This window comes from Drosophila simulans, chromosome X, assembly GCF_016746395.2.
Source record: "Drosophila simulans strain w501 chromosome X, Prin_Dsim_3.1, whole genome shotgun sequence".
Lineage (NCBI taxonomy): Eukaryota > Metazoa > Arthropoda > Insecta > Diptera > Drosophilidae > Drosophila > Drosophila simulans.
This window is the reverse complement of record NC_052525.2, coordinates 4,295,464-4,314,483: the sequence shown is the minus strand read 5'-3', so window position 1 is coordinate 4,314,483 and position 19,020 is coordinate 4,295,464. Positions and strand designations below refer to the sequence as shown.

The 19,020-nt window shown below is 45.7% G+C and overlaps 1 protein-coding gene across 1 annotated transcript; it reads right to left on the bottom strand.

The window, feature by feature from the left end:
* Positions 1-161: 161 nt before the first annotated feature.
* Positions 162-9,818, bottom strand: LOC27207746 (zinc finger protein 236). The gene is made up of 3 exons (XM_039297206.2): positions 9,297-9,818; positions 6,452-7,327; positions 162-6,140 (listed from the first exon to the last, which is right to left on the bottom strand). Exons 2-3 carry the CDS (start codon positions 7,301-7,303, stop codon positions 1,359-1,361), a joined length of 5,634 nt encoding a protein of 1,877 aa, XP_039153140.1. The 5' UTR covers positions 7,304-7,327; positions 9,297-9,818; the 3' UTR covers positions 162-1,358.
* Positions 9,819-19,020: the final 9,202 nt, after the last annotated feature.

Here is a 19,020-nt window from a genome sequence, read left to right as displayed (position 1 = left end):
GATTTAAATCTATATCGCGGTGTGGCCAAATGTCTATGTTCTCGTTCTTTACATCTGGGCACACCGTTTCCCGCCAAACCTAAAAGTTCCGTTGCTTTTGAAGATGCGATTGCATGATGCTTCTTGAGGATGATCTTTTTGGAAAATAAAACCAGCGCCAATTATTTTGTTCTTTCATCGTTATTTTATTAGAATTCAATTTGTAATCCATTCTCGTTGCGTGTGTCTTTCTGAGTTTACAATTTTAAGTACACTTTTACAGTTTTAAGTACATTCATTCATAATCGCTAAGTACATAGTTTAATTTGTTCAGTAGTTTGTGGCTGCTGCTGCTGCATCCACATTAAATAGAACCATATATTTTATATAATATAGTTGTGTGCTTTTTATAAATATGTCGTATATATAGATAGGCATGCATTGGGTAAATGTAATTTCGTTTAGCTTAAACAACGCTACAAACGCGAAATGCTTTGGTTATTGCTGTAATAAGTCCACTAATTTAATTATATCATCATGCTTTTCGTATATTTAAATAGCTATATGTTTAGTTTGTTATTCAATGTGTGTGTGTGTGTATTTCCCATAGGCTACAGCAATGAATGAGTTTCGTTAAATAAGATCCTAAAAAAAATGTGTCTAAGCCTAAGTCCTACAAATACCTGACTATCCTCACTTGCAGGCAGCAAAAATGTCGTCTGCATTCTGCATTATATAACTAGGTTTAAGCCACGCTGCGGTTCTCAAGGCCTCTTTTAATGTACAATATATATTATTTTATTATTGTAAGTGTGTATTTTTTTTTTTGTGTCAAGTCTTTTTTTTGTCATGCTCAAAAGTTTGTTATTTTTCAGTGTTTTTTTTTTGTTTTGTTTTTGTCATTGCAGCTACTTAGCGGCTAATTGTAAAATAGGTATAATTAGTTACAGAGCTAGGAAAAAAAAATGTAAAAAAAAATAGTGTTTGTCTCCAAAGATTTTGATTAGCTTGTGGTTTGTTGGTTGGACCGCTTAACATAGGGGTTGGCAAAAAAAAGAGGTCTCCAAAAAGTATGTTCAAAAAACTCTCCAAAACAGGTGTGTCCAGTTGTAGCTCTTCTCTTCTCTTGTTTTTTTTTTTTGCTCTATAGCTTGAGCCTGTGACTCCTCCTAAAATATAATCGAGCTGTTTAGCGCACTCCTGTTTTACATTCTAATCAGGTTTTCATCTTCATTCCCGTTTCTTTCTTCTGCTTTTTTATGTAGACTACCATTAATGAAAACTATTTAAGCTTTGGTATACGTAAGGCGGTGAAAAACTGCGCTGCTACTCCAGTATTTATGGCTCTTGGTGTCGCTCGATTGCCACTTGAGTGGCGTTCACTTGTTGTCCACACCCAGAAGTTTGGCCGCCTCGTCGGCGGAGGAGAGCAGCTTGTTGAGAATGCCCTGGTCACTGATGCCCAATAGATTGCCAATCAGATCCGAACCAGCGACCGCTGCTCCCGAGGGCGTGGCCTCGCCCATGTTCTCCTTGTGCTCGCCCAGGCGACTGGCCCGCCATTCGCTCGCCTTGTCCAGCAGGTCGTGGAGCTTAAGTCCCAGCTTGGAGCTGCCGTTGTTGTTGTTATTGTTGTTGGTATTATTATTGTTATTGTGACAGCTGTTGTTGTTGTTGGCGCTGGTCGGCTGGGTGGGAAGCGGTGTGCTGGGCGGGCTGCTCACCTGCTCGTCGTCGGAGCAGTCGGATCCCGGTGTATCCCCATTGTGGGCCCTACCACTGTGCTTCTTCATGTGCCGCAGCATGCTGTGCTTCAGTGTGAACTTCCTCAGGCAGATATCACACTGGAATGGCCGCTCGCCCGAGTGGGTGCGCATGTGGCGACGCAGATCCTCGGTAGACCAGAAGCGACGCACGCAGAAGGCGCAGATCACCTTGCGGTTGCTGTAGTCGGGATACTTGCCCCGGTTACCGCCACCATTCGGAGCCTCGTCATCGGAGTGCACGGCCTGCTGCGACGGCTGCTGGTGAGGATTGGCCTCCAGCGAATCGGTTTCAATGGCTCCCTTGGCCAGGAGCAGGGCATACTCGTGCGCATGGGCCTGCTTGATATGCTCCAGGCACTGCAGACGCTCGGCAAAGGAACCCTCGCACAGGTGGCACTTGTAGGGCAGATCTCCGCCAGCCAAGGCATCTGCAATGGGTCCATGGGGTCCTCCAGATGCGCTACCATTTACCGCTGAGGCTGCAGCAACGACGGCAGCAGCATTCATTTGAGCTGCCAGCTTTTGGATGAGCTGCTGGCGCTCGCGTTCCTTCTCCTTCTCCAGCTGACGCTCCCTTTCCAGCTCCCGCTCCCGCTCCAACTCCCGCTCGCGCTCCAGCTCCAGTTCCTTCTCGCGCTCCGCCTCCTGCCGCCGTCGCTGCTCCTCCAGCTCGATCTCCTCGACGGACTTGGGCACTGGTATCGGTTCACTCACATCCTCAGTGGGCACATACACGGACATGGCCGACTCCACATTGCCGTGCTTGCGCAAGAGATGGCGATCGCAGTTGCTCTTGGTGGTGAACAACAGCGGGCAGTGGGAGCACTTGAAGGGCTTCTGGCCAGTGTGGGTGAGGATGTGCCTCCGCAGCGAGCTGCTCCATGGGAACATGCGCTGGCAGTACGGACAGGAGACACGGTTGGGCGCCAGGCTGTAGGCGGACTTCTTCTTGGGCTCACTGCTGGAACTGCTGCTGGTGACGTCCTCGGTGCCGCTGTTGTTGCTCTCACTGGCGCTTCCGGAGGCCACCAGGCCCTCTTCGTCGCTCTGCTCCATGTGATTGGCCACATCGCTGGGCCGGAAATAGCTGTTGAAGCCCATGTTCTGGCTGGTGGCATTGTCCACCAGCTTGGCCACTGGAACCAGGTCCTGGGACTCATCCTTGAACGGCGAACTGGCCACTTCTTTGAGGGATTTTCCCACAGATTCGGCTTGAGCGATCATCGTTTTTAAACTGCTGGGATTAGTACTGGGCGCAGCAGTGGCTGGCTCCTGCATGGTTGTGGCCACGGTTGGATTGGCGAGCGGGGCATTCTCCTTGGTGGGTGGTGGACTCGACGGCTTGCCCGCCTTGATGGCCTGCTCCAAAATGGTTTCGGCCATTTTTTGCGCCGCTTCTTTGATACCCAATTGCTCTAGCGGCTTGGGCAGCTCCTGCTCCTCTTCGGCTTCCTTTTCGGCCGGCTGCTCATCTAGAATCAGTTCCGGCTCATCTTCCGGCTCATCCATCTCCTCCTCGTCTTCATCCTCTTCGAAGTCATCCACGTCCTCTGCTTCCACCTCATGATCATGCTCGTTTTCATCCTCGTCAATAATCAACTTGGGCTCATCGTCATCCATGGCCGTGGCCTGGCCATTGCCCTGGCTGGCACCATTGTTCAGGGAGCTGGGGTTGGTCAGTGGGTAGCCAAAGTGCAGGAGAGGATTGCCGGCCACACTGCTGGAGCCGTGGGCCAAAGCCTGCTGCAACAGATCCGTGTTCTTGTGAGCCTTCAAGTGCTGCGCCAGAATGGCGCACTTGACCTGCTCCGAAATGGGAGCATAACCATGGGAACCATGGCCGTGGCCATGATGGTGATTGGAGCCGGATCCGGAGGATCCTGGTCCGCCAACCGGCACCTGACCCATGACTGTTGCAGCGGCGGCGGCAGCAGCGGCGGCAGCAGCGGCCACATTGGAGGCACCCCTGCCCCGCATCACATGGTGGCCACTCCTCTGCCGTTGGGCGTAGAACTGCGGATGCTGCTGCTTCACATGGCGCTCCATGTTCGAGCGCAGCGTGAATCTCGCCGAGCAGTGCTCACAGGCAAAGGGTCGCTCGGTGCGATAGCGTCGTTGTTTCTGCTTGGGCATGAGGACTCCATTCTTGATGACCATCTTAACGGGACCACCAGGTGGCACTGGCACGCCGACTCCAACGCCCACGGGCATGGGATTGAGGCGGTTTGGTGGACTAACCAGCGGTGGCTTCTCCGGATTTGCTTGTGGCGGTGGTGGTGCCATGAAGGGAAAGAACGAGAATCCCGTCGTCTGGGACTGGAACATGAGACTGCGGAATATCTGCTGCATGTATTCGCCGCCAGCTCCAAAGAGTTGCTGCTGGGCCAGCAGCAGCTGTTGCTGCTCAATGGCGGCGGCCAGGTCAGGAGTTCCAACGCCGCCAGGCGCCACTGGAGCAACTGCAGCGGGCGTCGGTGTGCGAGTGACCGCCGGTGTCAGCGATGCTCCGCCAGTTGGCTTCTTGCTGAGATCCAAAACATCCATGCTGAAGTCTAGGGGAGCTCCACTCTTCTCCTGCTGCTGCTGTTGCTGCTGGGGAGCTGGTGCAGGTGGCTTCTTGTCCACTAGTTGGTCGAGGCTCTTCACCTGGATCTTCAGCGGCGGCTGTTGGGTAACAGGAGCCAGGTGACTCTCGCCGAGAAGCATGTGCTTCAGCTGGGAGCTGCTCTCATTTACCGGAGGAGGCGGTGGCGTGGGACTGATCGAACGGAAACTCATATCGGCCAGATCTTCACCCAGACGCGATTTGCCGTCCTCACAGCCAGCATCCTCCGCCGGATGATAGACAATGGCTCGCTTCACCTCCTCGCGACTGGTCTTCCCATGGCGGTTCCTCAGATGGCGCTCACAGTTCGCCTTGGTGGTGAAGGCATAGTTGCACACGGCGCACTCGTACGGACGATCTCCGTTGTGGGTGCGCATGTGGCGCACCAGGGCGGCCTTGTCGCAAACGGCGTAGGGACACATGTTGCAGCGAAAGGGTCCGGCTGGACCCACTGCGCCCAAGTGCACCCGATTGTGACCCTTGAGGGCACGAAGGTTCGGGAAAACGGCCGAGCACAGCTTGCAGGGGAACTCGCCGCGCAGCTTCATGCGACGGAACTCCGAGGTGAACGCGTCCTGTGCCTCCTCCTCCTGATCCCTACCGTCCAGGCTGTACTGACTCGAGTTGGGCGTGTTCACCGACTGCTCAAAGTTGCGCAGGAAACTGGAACTGGAGCTGGTCATGTTCAGGATGCTCTGGATATCGGCCAGATCCTTGGTGTCCGCCGGCTCGTGTTTGATCGGCGATGGCGGATGCGAGATGGCCCCGCATCCATTTGCTGTCTTCTGCTTCAGATACAACTGATGGAAAAAGTCCTCGCTTTGACTCGCTATCCTCTCCTTCTGCCCGAGATCCTCATCGTCGCCGTGCTCCTCATCCTCCGGCTCCTCGTTGTGCAACGGCGAACTGCTGGCTCCGAGGAGCGGAGGTAAGCCACCGCCCAGAGCGTTGGGTAAGCGACAACAGTGCGCCTGCAACTGACGATGGGTGGCAAAGATCACCTCGCAGTCCCGACACTTGGCGGGTATGTCTGAGTGCATTGCATCCAAATGGACGCAGAGAGCGGGCAGGGTTTCGAAATCGGAGGCTCCGCAGGCGGGACAGCTCAGGAGCAAAGCAGGCGAGGCGGATGGCGATGGGGTGGGGGAACGCGAAGCGGCGCCGGATGCACTGGCTCCGGCCAAAAGAGTAGCGACATCGGGAGTGCTGGTCAGCATGGCCACATCCGCATCGTCGGCCTCCTCATCATCCATATCCTCCTGCTGCTCACGCTCAATGATGTTGTTGTTGATGGTGGTCTTCAGTCGACGCTGCTTGTTCTCCGTATCCTGATCCTCAGCCGAAACTTCCAGCTCCTCCAAGTCCTTCAGGTTGTTGTTAGCCTTGTGCGAGTTGTTGTTGTTGTTGTTGAGGGAACTGCTGCTGCGACTGTGACTATGTCCACTGGACACGTCCGTGGAGCAGCTGGCATCGCTTTCGTAGCTCTCCGCTCGGCCGGATAACGTGTTGGCCACCAATTGCTGCTGGGCGGGATTCTGCTGCTGCTGCGACGGCTGATGTTGCTGCTGCTGACGGCGCTGCTGCTGTGACTGTTGCTGCTGCGACTGCTGCTGCAGCGACTGCTGCTGCTGCGACTGCGACTGCGCAACTTGATGCTGCTTGTGGGTGCGCATGTGGCGGTGCATGTTGCCATTGGTGGTGAACGTCAGGTGGCAGTAGCGGCAGTTGAAGGGACGCTCGCCCGTGTGAACCAGCACGTGTCGGTCCAGGGATGAAGCCGAGGATAGCACCTGTTTATAGTTCCAATTTTGATGGTGGGAGAAACGAAGAACAGGTGAGTGAGTAATCAGGCGATCGGGGGTTAATAACCTAGGGCTAGCTCTTCTAAGTCCTAGCACACCTGTCCAATCATCAATTAAAAGGGCAAACACAAGCAGTAGTTCATCTTAACTACTCGGAACTAACTTGCCTTCAAAGCAATATTGAAAATCTTCGGTTAAGATTTGAACGCTTCTTTGGATTTCCCCAAAATCTATCTATCTATATCTAATCTAATGAAAAACAAAGGGTGCACACAATTTGAGTGACCACAATGACTCACCTTGGAGCAAATGCGGCAGGTGAAGTTCTCCGTATCGCCATTGGCGTAATTGTGGCACCGGATGTGGTTGGTGAACTCGTGCGGCGTGGCCGAGACAACCTCGCAGATGGGGCAAAGGTATTTCATATGCTCGTCGCCGGCTCCGATGCCCGATTCGCCGCTGGAGAGGCACAGTCCCTGGGGCGAGGAGCCACCGGATCCGCCACTGCTGCTGCCGCTGCTGCTGGAGGCTGCGTTGGTCGCTGCTCCGCCGACTGGAGGAGCCACTGCGCCAGCACCAATGCCACTGGTGGCAGTAGTGTTCGTTGCGCTGCTACTGTTACCCAGATAGCCACTGTGGCCAGTGGTGCTGCTGGCGTCCACGAATCCCGATTCCGAGAGACTGGCCGCCGAGCGATTCAGACGAAATTTCTTGCGCAGCGAACTGGCATCGCCACTGCTGTAGTCCACCACAATGGATGCCTGTGTGGTGGCGCCACCACTGCGACGCTGCTTGTGCCGTCCCACATTCCTTGAACCCAAGGCGGACACCTGGTCGTCATCCTCCTCGTCCTCATCCTCCTCCGCCTCGTCCTCATCACTCAGCAGATCCGACTGCTGATGATGCTGCTGCTGCTGATGGTGATTCAATTGCAAATGGCGAAGCTTACGCTTGCGCGACGACGTCACCGTAGTCAGCTCATGTGGCGTGGATGTGGTCTGTGCAGAGCCACTGTTGCCGCCCAGTTTTTTGGGCGTACGGCCCAGATCCAGATGCTCCAGCGAGGACTCCGATGTGGTGGAGTCACGTCGCTGGCGCTCCATTTCCGATTCCACTGTGCTGTTGTTGTGCTGTTGCTGTGCGGCGAGCATTTTTCCAACGGCTAGTTGACTGCGCTGATTTAAAAGATTCGAGAATGAAAGAAGAAAGGACTTTTAGAGATGGGGATAAATAAAGCACGTGTAATAACACTTCATCGAAACCACCGAAGCACTTGAACAAGTGTTGAAAATAGTTTGACAACTCGAAGACAAAAAAAGTTTATCAAATATACTCTTACATTCGCAAACTAACAATTTTGGCGAAGTAATAGGGGTATAATTAAAATCAATCTTTAGAGAGGATATAGCTAATGCTATTGAAATAAGACCAAGATATTTCCAACCCCAAAAAGGGTTGCTGATTCAAAAAATATGATTACTAGCTTTATGAAAGTCTGAAGATGGAATGAAATCAAATATATCACGCGTAAACAAATGATATCCACACTGGCTGCGATCCATTCTGAAAACTGAGTGTAGGGTTCAAATAATAACAGTAAATCGATAGTCGGCACCCTGAATTCCCCAGTCTTCGATTGTCGCGTAATACTAAACTAAATCTTCAGTCCCGTAAACAGCTGATTCGGAAAAGTAAACAATGCAACGGAAAGATGAAAAAACAGAAGCCGAAAAGCTATTTGGAATCGAATTCCCGTGAAGAGCGAATAAGAAGAATTGGCGACTGTTGCAAGTGCATCCGCAGAAAGGTGCGAAGAATTGAATTCAATATACATCTGGCAATGCTGCTCTTATCAAGAATTTCGGTGTGTGGGTGAAAAATGTGGGTACGCTCATTAGCATTTACCGTTATCAAGGCTATGACTATGAGTGGTGTCCCAGTTGTTGTCGTTGTTGTTGTTTCTATGGGTGGTAGTGGATTAATTTGGAAATCCTAACTTCCCCCCCGAAAGGCAAAAAAACTAAAGAAACTCTGAAACCTCAGAGGCTGATCAAAAATTTCTACCGATAACGAGCCCACTGTTCGCTATATACATGCATATGTACATACATACACATATAATTTTTTCGGTGAATATGTGTTAGTTGTTTGTTGTCCATTGGCTTTCGGTTTGGCCTTTCATTTTGGTTGGCTGATTTCAATTTCGTTGTCCGTGAGTCATGAAAAGTCATTGAGATAAAGAATCCCTCCCGAATATATACTTTTTGGGGCGGGGAATCGTTGGGCGGTTTTCACACCTTTATGACCCTGGGAATTATCAATGAACACAACTTGGTCAGCGAAAAAAAAAAACAAATTTCTAATCGCCATCTAACGGAATCAAGCCAAGTGAAGTGAACCGTTTGACATGGAGCACAACCCCTGCGATATTAAACAGATCATCAATCTGAATTAAACCCTATAAACGGCGCCTCATCATCCCTGACCACGGAAATTTCTGGCTTTTCGGACTGGACTGTGTGTGTCAAAGTTCAAGTGTTTTAGCATCGGTCATGGGTAATTTTTTGACCCGGCTAATTGCAGGCAGAACTTGACCCAAAACACCAAGGGAGGGGTTTCGGGAAAGGACTTGAATTGAATCGTTTCCAAACATTGTGCTCGTAGGAAAATGATTTAAAATAAACATTTCCTTTCAATTTAATCGGAATATACTTGGATCATCATTTGGATCATTAAATTATTTTTATGATTTATGGAAGAATTAAACTGGCAAATAAATTTTTATTACTTCATCTTTTTTAAGTATTTTTTCTAATATCTAAGCCGATTTTAAAACACTGCTGCACTTCTCTTCGTTTGGCATTTTTTAAAAATTGCATTTCAAATGTTTCAAAACACAACTAAGATTTTAAATTTGATTTTAAAAGGGCTGTGCTAATTTTAAATTCAACAATTTTTGTTCTCAACAATTTAACACAAAAATGTTAGCTTAGCTGAAGACCCAAAAACTTTTCCAATTTCATCCTTTTGATAATCCATGTTTTTTGTTCTCGATTATTTATCCAAAGCAACAACAAATTGTTCACACACAAATCACAGAAGCAACATAAAAAAAATCCAAAATAATCACTGTTAAAAAATTACCTTAGTGGATATTTAGTTGTGAAATTGTGTTCAACAGTTGCGACGGCATTCCAACTCCGGATTTCGCACTGTTTTAGGCTTGGTTCCTTTTGAAAAACGATTTTTGGTGGCTTTTTGGTGTTGTGTGTTTTATGTTTAGTGTGTATGTTTTCTTTAATTTTTGTCAGATAACTTAATTCAGATAGCACTTTTTTTTGGTTCACTTAATATTTTTCACACTTCTTTGGCTTTAAAGCTTAGGTATTCCAAAAATTCCCAATGGTTTGTGGTTGAAAAAAAAAACGTGAAAAAAATATGCAGATTGCGTTTGATATTTCTTCGTAGACTTAGAATTGAGAAATTCTGTTTAAGTTGTATTATTTTTTTATTTTTTACAAGTTAGTTATTTGATTTGTCTGCTTTTGAGTTGGTTTCTTGAAGCGCCGCGCACGAGTTTTATATTTTGTTCTCAGCGCAGCCGCAGCGCAACCGATTCGGCAGATGAAAATCGACTGATGTTGTATTTATAAAGTTGTATTTATAAATACAACGGCTGTGCTGCGCTGCCGCCGGCGGCGTCGCTGCCCGCGAGAGCGAGAGCGTAAAATTTGAAGTGAAAAGAGAAGAGAGAGAAGCAGTCTTGCTTCTCTCATTTTTTCCAGCGGGGAGGCAGCGCAGCTTGGATTTTCTTTCCTTCTCCTTCTTCGTTTCAAATTTGTCTTCTTCTTTTTTTTTTGGGCGCAAATAGGATTACACATTGGGTGCGTGTGTGTGTGTGTGTGTGTATGTATGTGGAAGAGCGAGAGGGCCGTACTCATCTTCCATTGGAATTGGAATTACAGTGGACACTTGACAACTGGAAATGGGATGCACTATACTAATTTTGAACGGAGAAGAAGTATATCTAATCGAAGATGCATTATTTGTGTACCATTTCCTTTTTTTAATATTTATGTAATGCTTCAGTATGTACTAACTAATAGAATGTATTAATATCGGCAAAATATACACTTACCCAAAAGGTTTAACTAGCAACCGCAGCTTCGAGAAAATGAGTCTGAAATCTTGTTAATAAATGAGACAAAATGAACGAATGATTTATGATAGAAATATGCTAGACTACCAAATCTCAAATTGTCAACTTTTCCTGCCTTTCATACGAGTGATCACTGTATGTAGCACCCACATACACATATGCATATGTCTGGATGCGTTTTGGATTTTTGGGCAAATCCCGTTGCCATTGGCCACGCTGGCCATGTTTGTTGCCCTTTCTGTCGCACTTCATCTAGCGATGAGCACATCCAGATCATTGTGTACATATGCACATGCATATGTATGTATGTACACACATATGTGCTCATCCATAGCTGTGAACATCCCCATCCGTATCCGTATCCATTAACCCCCGAGCGGACACTTCCTGGCCAGTTCCTCAACCTTAACCTCTAGCTCTACCCAGAACGGAAGTCGAAGACGATCGAGTCTCTTTTTGGTCCCTCTTTTCACCCTTCACCTTTTCAGGGTGCGTCATCCCAGCAATCAAGCAGCATTGAAATTAACATTAATGCACCGAAAGAAATGTCATGTAGTTTTGGGATTCTTTGGGATAGTGTTCTTCACATATTAAGGCGTTTTTTCCATGTTCTTCGATACTCATTTTTAGCATTTTTGAAATTCATCGTTACAGTTGACCGCCGCATACATCTATATGCACATACATCTGTTAGCAGGAAGACGAGAGGTCAATTTTAAAGAGTGTCGTCAGCTGCCGAAAGAATGTATGTAAATTAGGTGACCAGCAACCCTTCAGCATCTCATCCCAAAATCGATGCATTCGATCGATTCTCCACTCGAAGAAAAATAATGCAAAACAATTGTAACAACAGAGGTAAAAATAAAAATAAAAATAAATGAGCACAATAATACAATGCAAGCAAAAGCAGAAAAAGGCGGCGAAATTGTGCAAAAAATGCAGCAAGAGTTCAATACACTCGCCCACTCACACACACTCGTGCACTCACACCGACACGAACACGCGCCCCTACGCACACACACGCACACACAGGTACGGCGACACGTGCAACGCGCTGTTTGTACACAATTTAATAATATTTACGTTTTGTTTATAATGAACTTGAAAAATTCGCACAGTGGTTCGGCGATTAAAAACTAAAGCTCGCTCAAAAGTGGCAAAATTATGTTCTATATGGGTGTATTCTTATCATAAGCATAGAAATTTTTCAGCTCTTAATATTATTAATATCTAATAAACTTATTTCATGAATTCAGTGCCGAAAAGCATGCAAATTTCCATTGAAAGCGATTGGAAAACTTCGCCGCTTGCGTCACTGTCTTTTTGAGTTGGTTGCGCATGCGCGTGGGTGGCACAGTAAATACAATAAATACAACAAATACAATTAAGCACAGTAACAACGGCAACAACAATGACAGCCAACGCCAATCACAACTACAACAATATAATGGTAATGGCAATGCGTGTTAAATATACATTAAAAGCCAGCCAGATATGATATGCACTGCATTTTTGCCATATGCAAACAGCTGAGAAACCAAACCAAAGTGTTTCAGTTTCGGTTTCGGTTGCAGTTGCTGTATCAATTTCCCTTTTCAATTTTTCCGTTTTCAATGGAGACGGAAAGTGTTGGCGTTGCAAATAGTAACAGTCGAAGCAGAAGAAGGAGCAGCAGCGGCAGCAGCAGCAGGGGCAACATTAACATTTAATTGCCAACATTTAGTTAGCATTTAGCTTAGCATAAAACAAATAGCAAACAATGCTGCCAACTGAAAATCCCACGCGCTGCTCTTCAACATTGAAGACTCCAACTCCCCCCCACCCTTCACAACACTGCTCCACATAATATTGCGCTCTTTATCACTTGGTACTTGGTTGTGGGTATATTTTACAGAGAGAGAAAAGTTACAAACAATTTTACAAACACTAGATTGTTCTTGTTTTTAATAGCTTATGATTTGCTCAGTGTACTGGCCTGCAATGCCTGAAATTCGCTTTCGTTTTGGGATTATTATTTGCAAAAGCAAAGCCAGCGCCATAATTGTTTTAATTCGCACCCGTTTGCTGTTGTTTGTTAACGTGTTTAATGGGTGTTATTGTTGTTGCTGCTGTCACCAGTGACATGTCAAGGTGACTGGGCACCCGCCGCCACCCAATTCCACCCACAAAAACAGTCACCCACCTGATAAAGGTTATTGAAAAGGCGCGCGTCGCCTATTTTTTTATTTATTTTTTTTTTTTTGGATTTTCGCATATTTTTTTTTAACTCTTATATGGTTTTCTGCTTTGCCTAAACTAAATACAAAAAGTAAAAGCAACGGCAAGAGAACAAGAACTATGAGCAGCCAAACAGCTTGTTTAATAACAACAATCAGGGGAACAACAAATGTGGAATAAAAGTGCAGAAAACTGGGTTTACTTAGCTAATACCCTGGCTTATACTTAAATATTTTATAAAATGCTTTAACATTTGTTTTTTCCAACAAGAGCACTGCTCTTTTTTGTGTTTTTTTTTATTTGTGTAAACATATTTAACTTGCAATTGAGAATATGCCCGTGGAATAAAAAAAACGAGGTATTCGCGACTTGTGGCCAAACAAATGCCGTTAGCTGGTAGAATGCGTCAGTTCACAGTTTGCTTGGGGTTACGTGTGTGTGTTTATTGCCGCAGACACAAACTATAAATCCATACAAATATATGTACTAAAATATATATGTGTGCATACCAAGTGAGCAAAGCTGGTCGGGCCCCCACTTGTTTCCATTTAATGGGCTGTTGTAAACCGATTGAATTAGGTGGAAAATGTTCGAATCACTAGATTAAGAGGAAATACCCTGCATTCGATGCGATATAATATCAAAGTATCCTAACAAAATGAAATTTCGTCACAAATGATTGTTTAAATATCATGTTTTAAGAACTCAAAACATCACGCTGATATGGAGCTGCATATCAGTCGTTTCAGTACGAAACAGGTAATGATGACTTTGGTTTTCATCATATTGAATGTCAATTTCTGTTTCGAAAGAGATTTCCCTATGAATTCTTCCACTAACTTGGCTAATATTGCATTTATGGCCCAACCAACCATTCATGCGACGACACCCGAAACTCAGACATTGTCTGCACAGGAGCTAAGCTCGTTAGAAACCAATTGACTTTGCCGGATCAACGACACTCGCAGGAACCGCGTCTGGCCATCATTTTGGGTCATTGTGCACCCATAGAGATACAGATACAGATACACTGCTTGCAGATACTTTCGGTTTGGACAACTGTCGCCGATTAGCGCACGCGCCGCGTTTCTTCAAGCAGGTAGATGTACCATGCTTCCATGTACATCGATGTATATGTTTGTTCCCCCAAAGAGACCGGGTTTTTATGATTATGATACAGCGGCGTCGGGCATTATGACGCCGGCTATCGATAGATGGATGGATGGATTGGTTGGTTGGTTGGTTGGTTGGTTTGCGCTTGATGCAACACCGCGGTCATATCACTAAATCATATGCCGTACGGAAATTGATTGCCCCGTGATGAATAGCGAAATGGCCGAGGTGAGCTCCGTTCTTCCCGATTTCACGAACGTCTTGCGGGCGGCTCTCCACTCACAGAGATAAGGTTCATTAGTTGGCCAGCGAGCGTTTGTCCGTAATCTGGGCGTGTTTCTGGGGGTTTTCCGGCGTGAAAGACCTCGTGGCGCATTTCTTTCGTGCTAATTTCGTCAATCGCCGCCACTGGGCGCCAGAAGCATCGAGCAATCTCCCCAATCACATGGAGCTCCATAAACTTACACTTCTTCAGTCGGTCAGCCAGCCAGCTAGGTAGCTAGCCATCCAGCCCATTGTGCATCATCATCGTGGTCAGTGGCTTTCAGTTCCTATCTGCACAACGAAAGAACTAGACGATAGTCAGAGGGGTTCTATAAATAACCGGAAATATTTGCAATTGGCCATAAGCTGCAGACAATGCCTTAGTGTTAAAGTACAAAATTAGTTAGGGCCACAAACTGGCATAGGACATGAATCAGTTGCGTCGACAGTCGACAGAAACCCAGCGAAATCAAAGTCGTCATCGGGCGCGTTCATTGAGTATCGCACCCACCCATCATCCAAAGCACCAGCAACCAAACATCGCCATCGCAGCACCCCCGAGAAGCACCTACACCACCGGCGATAAGCAGCTGTGGCGTATATATACACACACACACCATACACCATACACCCCCCCATATACCCCACCAATATGGATCGTGTATGATCGTGGGGGAGTGGGGAGGGGGCTGAGGGGCCGGCAGATAGTAGCCCATGGAGTACTTCGCTCGAAATCGTTGTCGAACACACTCACTACCAAGTTCTGCTAACTCGATTGTGGTTTCACATTATCTGGGATCTGCGGAATTTTGTGAAAAGTATCGCTGCCGCGAATTGCGGGGCATTGCGGGGGTGTCCAAAAACGAAAAAAAAAACAAATCAAATAAAATAAAATAAAAAGCGCCTTGTAAGATCTATCGGCACTTAGTCAGCGGACAAGCAAAGGTGTGCGGCTGAGATAAGTGGGGGGTGACTTTCGGGCGCTTCTCCAAGAGGTGATCCATGCTTGGGTCTATGTGTACATTATGTCTTAACTGGGGGATCATCTCAACTGTGGATAGAGTTTCATGGTGTTCCTACGTTGTGAGTACTCGTATTTCGCTGGATGATTCATCATCCATCCTTTGCGTACGGTAAGGAAAACATACTTTTTGCATTGTTTTGATGATCGTGCATAATTATTATCTCCAATCATCACTACTGACTTTTATGCAAGAATAAGAATAAGTTAAGGAATAGCAACCTATTACCTATAGGTAATATCACCTGGTAATCGAATGGACTATATGAGTCATAAATCATCCGCTTCCTGTGTCTGTTCCGCTTTTTAAGAAGAAAGACCCACTTTTTCCGAGACTTTGGCCTTGGCTGCGGTGATCGTGTGGACTGCTCTGGAATCCGGCTTGTTTGGCCAGCGTTTTGTGCTTTGGTGGTTTTTTTTTGTATTTATTTGTTTCCCACAGTTTTCACAGAGCGCAAAACACAAGCCTTATCAGGCAATTTATATTTATCACAACGCCAACAGAAACAGAAACGATCTCGCGGATCGTCATCATCATCGGAGTCTGGTATCAGTCTGAAATTACTAAGCGCATCTACACTGGGCGCAAATAATTTATTTAATTTTAATATATGTTTAAGCAGACATTTTTCCGTTTGTTAAAAATATTTGATACTTTTATAACAATAAATTAATTATTAAAGGGATTAAAGGGAATAGTCTCCAATCTCTACTTTTTTTTTTGGAAATTTACAGTATATGAGCTTTCTCTCTTTACTCTTTCTCTTAGTTCCATGCTCTCGCGCAGAGATGATGGAGAGATGGATGGAGATGGAGAGAAGGATAACCGCAATGTCAGTTGATCGAAAGCAGGTGTCACGCAGCATCCACGCTAATTTTAATTGTTGCAATTTCGGTGTTAAACGTTAACAAAAAGAGTTGAAAGTGTGATATTTAAATGAATTACAGCTTCTGTGTCGGTTTTCAATTAGTTTTGCTAGGAATTTAGCGTTTAAATGGTTAATTTCGCCGTTTTTTCATCAAGTGCAACTTTTACCGTTATCCCCGTTACCGTTTTCGCAGTTCTAACTCGCGCAGCCTAAAAGTGATGCATTTCGTTAATTTATGCTTATTTCGTGCCCATAAAGTTATCAAAATGCAATATTAATTGCCATTAAATGCGATCCTTGTGCAACGCAATGAATTGCGCAGTTTATTTCGTTCAACGGTAAATTTCGTCTTTCTTTTACGAGGGTGGTCCGCTGCACAAGTGCGTGTGTGTGAGTGTATGTGTGTATGCGAAGAGCAAGTAAATTAGGCAACAGTGCATTTGCCAAAGAGATTGCTCTGGTTTTTTTTTTTTTGTTTTTTTTTTTTTTGGTGAATTGAATTTAATTTAAAATTGAATGTGAAAGTATATTGAAATATTTATGTGCATAATATCATTGCTTCAACATTGTATGAGCGCAGGTAAGTGATTGATTTTTTACTTGTGATCATTTTTTTCTTTTGACGAATGTACCATTGACATACACTATGCTTGAGCATACCCTGTATACCCTGTTTTTTTGCGTGTACCCCGCGTCTCGTTCGTCGCGCATTCGTCGTATTCCTCTGCCAAAATACATTGCTCATTAGGTTTTGGGTTATTGTCACCAGCCAAGAAAGGCGTTGCGATGAGGTTGGAGACATCATCGTCTTGGCTGGTTGCTGATGTTGATATTTACTCAAGTGTAATTGCGAATTGTAAATGCGACAACACAGATGCTCTCGTAATTGGGATTGCGAATGGGAGGATGATGGGTACGGATACACACATAGCACATCATGATAATCACGATGATGATGAGGAACAGCCTCAGTGCTATTCAGAGAGCTTTGGTCCAAAGAAGGTAGTGCATGTGCATATAGTGACGAAATGACTGAATGACTGATTGATTGATTGATTGAGTATCCGAATCTGAGGCGCTGCCTCGCGCTATTTGTATATTTTATTTGTGAAAATAAACGTTGAAAGTTGTGTGGCTCTTTTTTCCCCAATTTCATTTTCGGCTTTATTGTTTGAACATTGATTGTCAACTGATCGGTTTGTATCTGTATCTATATCTATATCTGTATCTGGCCGACTGGAGTTTTCGGTTTCAGCCGCATCGAGCTACACTTAAGCAAATAATCGCATTTTTGCCTCGCATGTGTCGCCGAGTACATATCTGCATCTGTATCTCTAGCTCATAGATACTGTGTGTTTTCCTTGGACGCATTGGATTTCGTTTGGCTTTTGTTTCCTATTATCGATTATTGCATCTCGTTGCCGTCCCGTCTTGTCTCGTCACTTTTCTTGTTTCCAGAGTGTTGTTTTCCCAGCGACAACACAGACATCTCTCGATCGCACCATCATCATCTTCATTATTGTCATCGTGGTAACCGATGATCGTCATCGATGTCGACCCAACCTGACGGAACTGAACTGAGCCGAGTTGAGTTGACTGATAAGAATGTTTGCTAATAAGCTGGGTAAACAATACATTTCACCATCCCACCCCACCCACACCCATCGCTACTCCCACCCCCTCGATTCTACCCATATTTGTTGACTTTCTCATCTCTGTAGATATTTTGAGCAACATCTTATTTCACTTGGCCACATGTGGCGGTGGGTAAATATTAAAACAGATTTGAAACTACTTTTTTCGATTGTGAGAATAGAATGCCATCGCTTAGATCGCCAAAAGGTGCGTGGCTCATAAATTGGGTAATCTTCTTTTCTTAATTTTAATTTACTTGCTATTTTATATCTAAAATATAGGATGATTTCCTGAATCATCCAATCTCTTCGTCTTTTTAGACCATAAAATCTACTCGTTAACCATCCATTTTGCACTGTAATATCTGGGCCAGTTATTATGGCCCATCACCTCCCTTTGGAAGCTTCAAAGGAGCCGCCCGCTGTCCCGCTGATAACGCGGATGTAGATGCGGATGTGGATGCGTAGGTGGTGCAAAAGGTGTGTTTTTGGGGCGAGGGAATGTGGGAGGTGGTTCGGTGCTTCGACTACGCAAAGTATTTGCACACCTCACACTCCCTTATCGCGGGGCCTATTTTCACAACTTTGGGCGGGTGTTGGCCACAGATGATTTGTGCTCCCCCGTTGTCCCAGAACACTCCCCCGCGCCCCCCTCCAACTGCCACCCCGTATGTCATTAGCTCACAACTCATTAGCCGTCGTTGAGATAAAGCCACGCAGATATGTAGGTATTCTGCACAGAGAAAAAAATCGAATCTATATATGCGCGATGAAGTTTGGATTTTGTTTCGGAAGAATATTGCTGAAACGTCACCTTTTTTATTTCGTAATATTAATGCCCCGCCGAAACGGGTACTGCTGTTCACCATGGTTTTATATAACTTCACGCCACTCCAATCTTTTCTCTCGGGTTTTTCTGGCTTTCTTTTTTATCTTCAAAGTTCTTGTTTTTCCTTTTGGCACTTGCCTGATTCCGATTGAGAAACGCCAAATGGAAGTAATCACCAAAAAAATTCTATATCAATCATCTGACCCATTGAGCGGTTAAATGGAGAGGGGCTGGCGGGTTTTCAGATAGAGGCGAGCCAGGCGAAGGTGCCACAGATTTCGTCAACGCAGAGTGTCCACGAAAAAGGCACCAAAATAGAACTAGCAGCTCTGCAATCGCTCGTATACATTTATATCTCCCTCCGAGGCCAAAAGGTTTTTTTTTTTTCATTTGGTGGGCGGCTGCTTGATAAGCCACGTCCATCGCAGGTGCTTTAATTGAATTTCTGTTCTGGGTATTAATGAGAAAAATCATTTTAAACTCGGCGGCGATAAGAGAGCAGAGCGCAGAACAAATAATAAAAATAGTATTGCCAAAAATGGCCGCTTATCATCGGTTTGCCAACGGAACTTTGAGATGTCCAAGGCTGACATTCCCAGACGAGAAAAAATGCAGAGATTCAATCAACGGGTTCTCAAAGGGGAATTAACTTTCTGGGACTCACCGAGTTCGCAGAACAGCTCTATCGAGGTGTCACCGAAATCTCAGGAGATTTAACAACAGACCATTCCGTTGATGCGTAATCAAAACGCACAATATACA

What these genes read in the sequence shown, in the direction of transcription:
- LOC27207746 (XM_039297206.2), bottom strand. Translation starts at nt 7,303, where the DNA reads ATGCTCGCCGCACAGCAACAGCACAACAACAGCACAGTGGAATCGGAA. An exon ending in CCTGCCGCATTTGCTCCAAG is followed by an intron (nt 6,141 to 6,451) that starts GTGAGTCATTGT and finishes AACTATAAACAG; the next exon opens with GTGCTATCCTCGGCTTCATC.